The sequence below is a fragment of the Oryzias melastigma genome, linkage group LG20, assembly GCF_002922805.2.
Source record: "Oryzias melastigma strain HK-1 linkage group LG20, ASM292280v2, whole genome shotgun sequence".
Lineage (NCBI taxonomy): Eukaryota > Metazoa > Chordata > Actinopteri > Beloniformes > Adrianichthyidae > Oryzias > Oryzias melastigma.
In genome coordinates, this window is record NC_050531.1 from 9,417,135 (window position 1) to 9,419,546 (window position 2,412).

The 2,412-nt window shown below is 47.6% G+C and overlaps 1 protein-coding gene across 1 annotated transcript in view; it reads left to right on the forward strand.

The window, feature by feature from the left end:
• The first annotated feature begins 256 nt into the window (after window positions 1-256).
• The window catches only part of LOC112151178 (protein shisa-2), a 6,555-nt gene continuing 4,399 nt past the window's right edge, over window positions 257-2,412 (forward strand). Inside the window, exon 1 of the mRNA XM_024279899.2 lies at window positions 257-1,138. Coding sequence (XP_024135667.1) covers window positions 835-1,138 — 304 coding nt within the window. The 5' untranslated portion in view covers window positions 257-834. The remainder of the gene's footprint in view (window positions 1,139-2,412) is intronic.

Consider the following 2,412-nt stretch of genomic DNA (forward strand, 5'->3'; position numbering starts at 1 on the left):
ACAACATTTTTAATTTATCGTAATTTTTAAAGTTCATATTTTTGAAACTAAGACTATAGATTTACTCAAAACAAATAACATTGCATGGATCTAGTTATAAAATTACTTTATTTTCATCCTTAATTTCTCTGGACACAAAAGAGGGAAATAAAAATAAATCAATTGTTCTCTGGTGTTTTCTTTTATTTTTAATATTGCTTCAAACTTAGTTTCCATTGAATAAAAAAGTGTGAATAAAATGTACCAAACAGGAAACAGTATTCTGTTGACTCTACCGGGATCCGGTCATCCCCGCAGAGCATCACTGTACTCCAGTGAGGTGTACATGTTCCGCCCCTCTCTCTTCTGCACAAACCTGGACGGATCCAGCGCGCTGCAGTTCAGCGGAGCCTCCAACACACTGACATCTGACGCGCCGTGACGCACGGTGCGGTTTGGAGCTGTGTCTTTACGCACGGGACCGCCGGTCACACAGGAGTGACCACAGCTGTGCACGCGTGGATCGGACAGCATGCTTTGGTCTCCTGTCCTTTCAGAAACTTTTTTAGGATTAAGGATCAGACATGAGCCTCCTCGCTGCAGCGCCAAAGAAACTATTTAAAAACTTTTGTTGTTTAAAAACTTCCGGAAGATTTTGATTGGAATATCATGAAATTTTTCTGTTTCTAAGGATTTTCCCCACAACTTTTTGGAGATCTGAATTACCCTCTAACAAATGACTCAGGTGGTTTGTGGCTCCATCATTTCTCCCCCTCGCCTCCCTGTTCCGCACCGACCCAGAGGACCATCCCCCGGCGCACCAGGCTGGACGAGGGCAACCGCACCTTGCCGAGAATGTGGGCAGGAAGTTCGCCGACGTTCATCGCTGGGATTGTAACTCTGCTGATGGTCATTGTGGACGTGAACGCCAGCGGGGAGTATTGCCACGGGTGGCGCGACTCTCAGGGCGCGTGGAAAGAAGGGTTCCAGTGCCCGGAGAAGATCGACGCGGAGGACGCGATCATCTGCTGCGGGAAATGTGAGCTGCGCTACTGCTGCGCCAGCACGGACGCGCGCCTGGATCAGGGGACCTGCGACAACGACCGACAGGCGCAGGAGCCCGGGACTGAACCCAAAGAGAACAAAGACTCCCGGGCAGGTAATCGCCTCATATGGACACTTTATTTCTAGTTTTTCTAAAAGTGCAATCAAAAAGCAGCACAATTTGTGTCATTTTACAGTTTGAAACATCTGAGATGTTCTCCTTCAGCTGCAGAGGTCACAGAGGCATGCAGGACGAAACATGACCTTTCTATAGGTTTGCTTTCATTAAGTCTCCCTCCCTGTCATGAGGGATGATCTGCTGTTTGTCCCACTTGGCAACAACAGCTGCACAGGAGACAGCAGACCCCCCCCTCCAAAAAAAAAAGCCCCCACTTAACTGCACTCACAAATGGCAAACTGTGCCCTTATAAATAGCTGTGTTTGTTCTGTAACAGTGCAAGAGAGAGCCAGGCTCAAATCACGCCGTCCCCACGGGGATCAAATTTGGACTTGACCGGATCTTGGAACAGAGCTCAACCACAGAGCGCTGACAGGCCTCTTCATAAAAAACCCTAAATGATCATTTCCTAACTGTTAAAGAGAGTCACACTTACTTCCAATAAAGCTGCACTCAGGAGCTCCATAATCTTGGGGATTAATGTGGCAAAATTATTAATTTCTCGCCCCAGCCTGCGGCCCCTCATTCCTCCCTGCTCACATTCCCATCAGGTAATCTACCATAAAGTCTTTCGTATCTTGAAAACCTTCATTTAGTGCTGGACATGAGAGGAACAACAGAGGTAGCTTTACCTCCTCTGCTTCTCTGAAGTCACTATCATTGCCTTATCACTGCAGGAAGAGCTAGATACATTCCACTCTGTGGCCCCCAGCCAAACCAACCTAAAGAAAAACAGCTTTTTTCCTCTTACCAAGAGTGGAAGCGGAAGTGGTGACCCCCCCTTTACTTCTCTTCAAGCACTTTTTTATTTCTTCTCCGGCATCACCGAAGAAAGACACACAGCACAGTGTCAGGGAAATTATTAATGTGCTTAACATGAGGGAACATGTGGTATTTAGGTATGGGAGAAAGCCCACGGGAGGGCTCAAGGAGACAGGAGGAGTCCAGCCGGCCACAGAGACCTTTCCCAAAACAAGAGCTTAAGAGTGGGGGGCTGCTGCTGCCGAGGCACGGCTGCCACTGCTCAGCTGCAGCAACAGGTGTGGACAAGTGACAGGCAACAATAGGAAGGGGATCCAATGCAACAAAAAGTGTGTGCACTCAAGGCCAGAGGGAAGGGGGGACTTTTGGGAAATGGAAGGCAGTCGTGCTCTTCATAAGGGGATATTTTAAATTAATGTTCATGTTAGGGGGTGAAAAGTAAAGCCCTA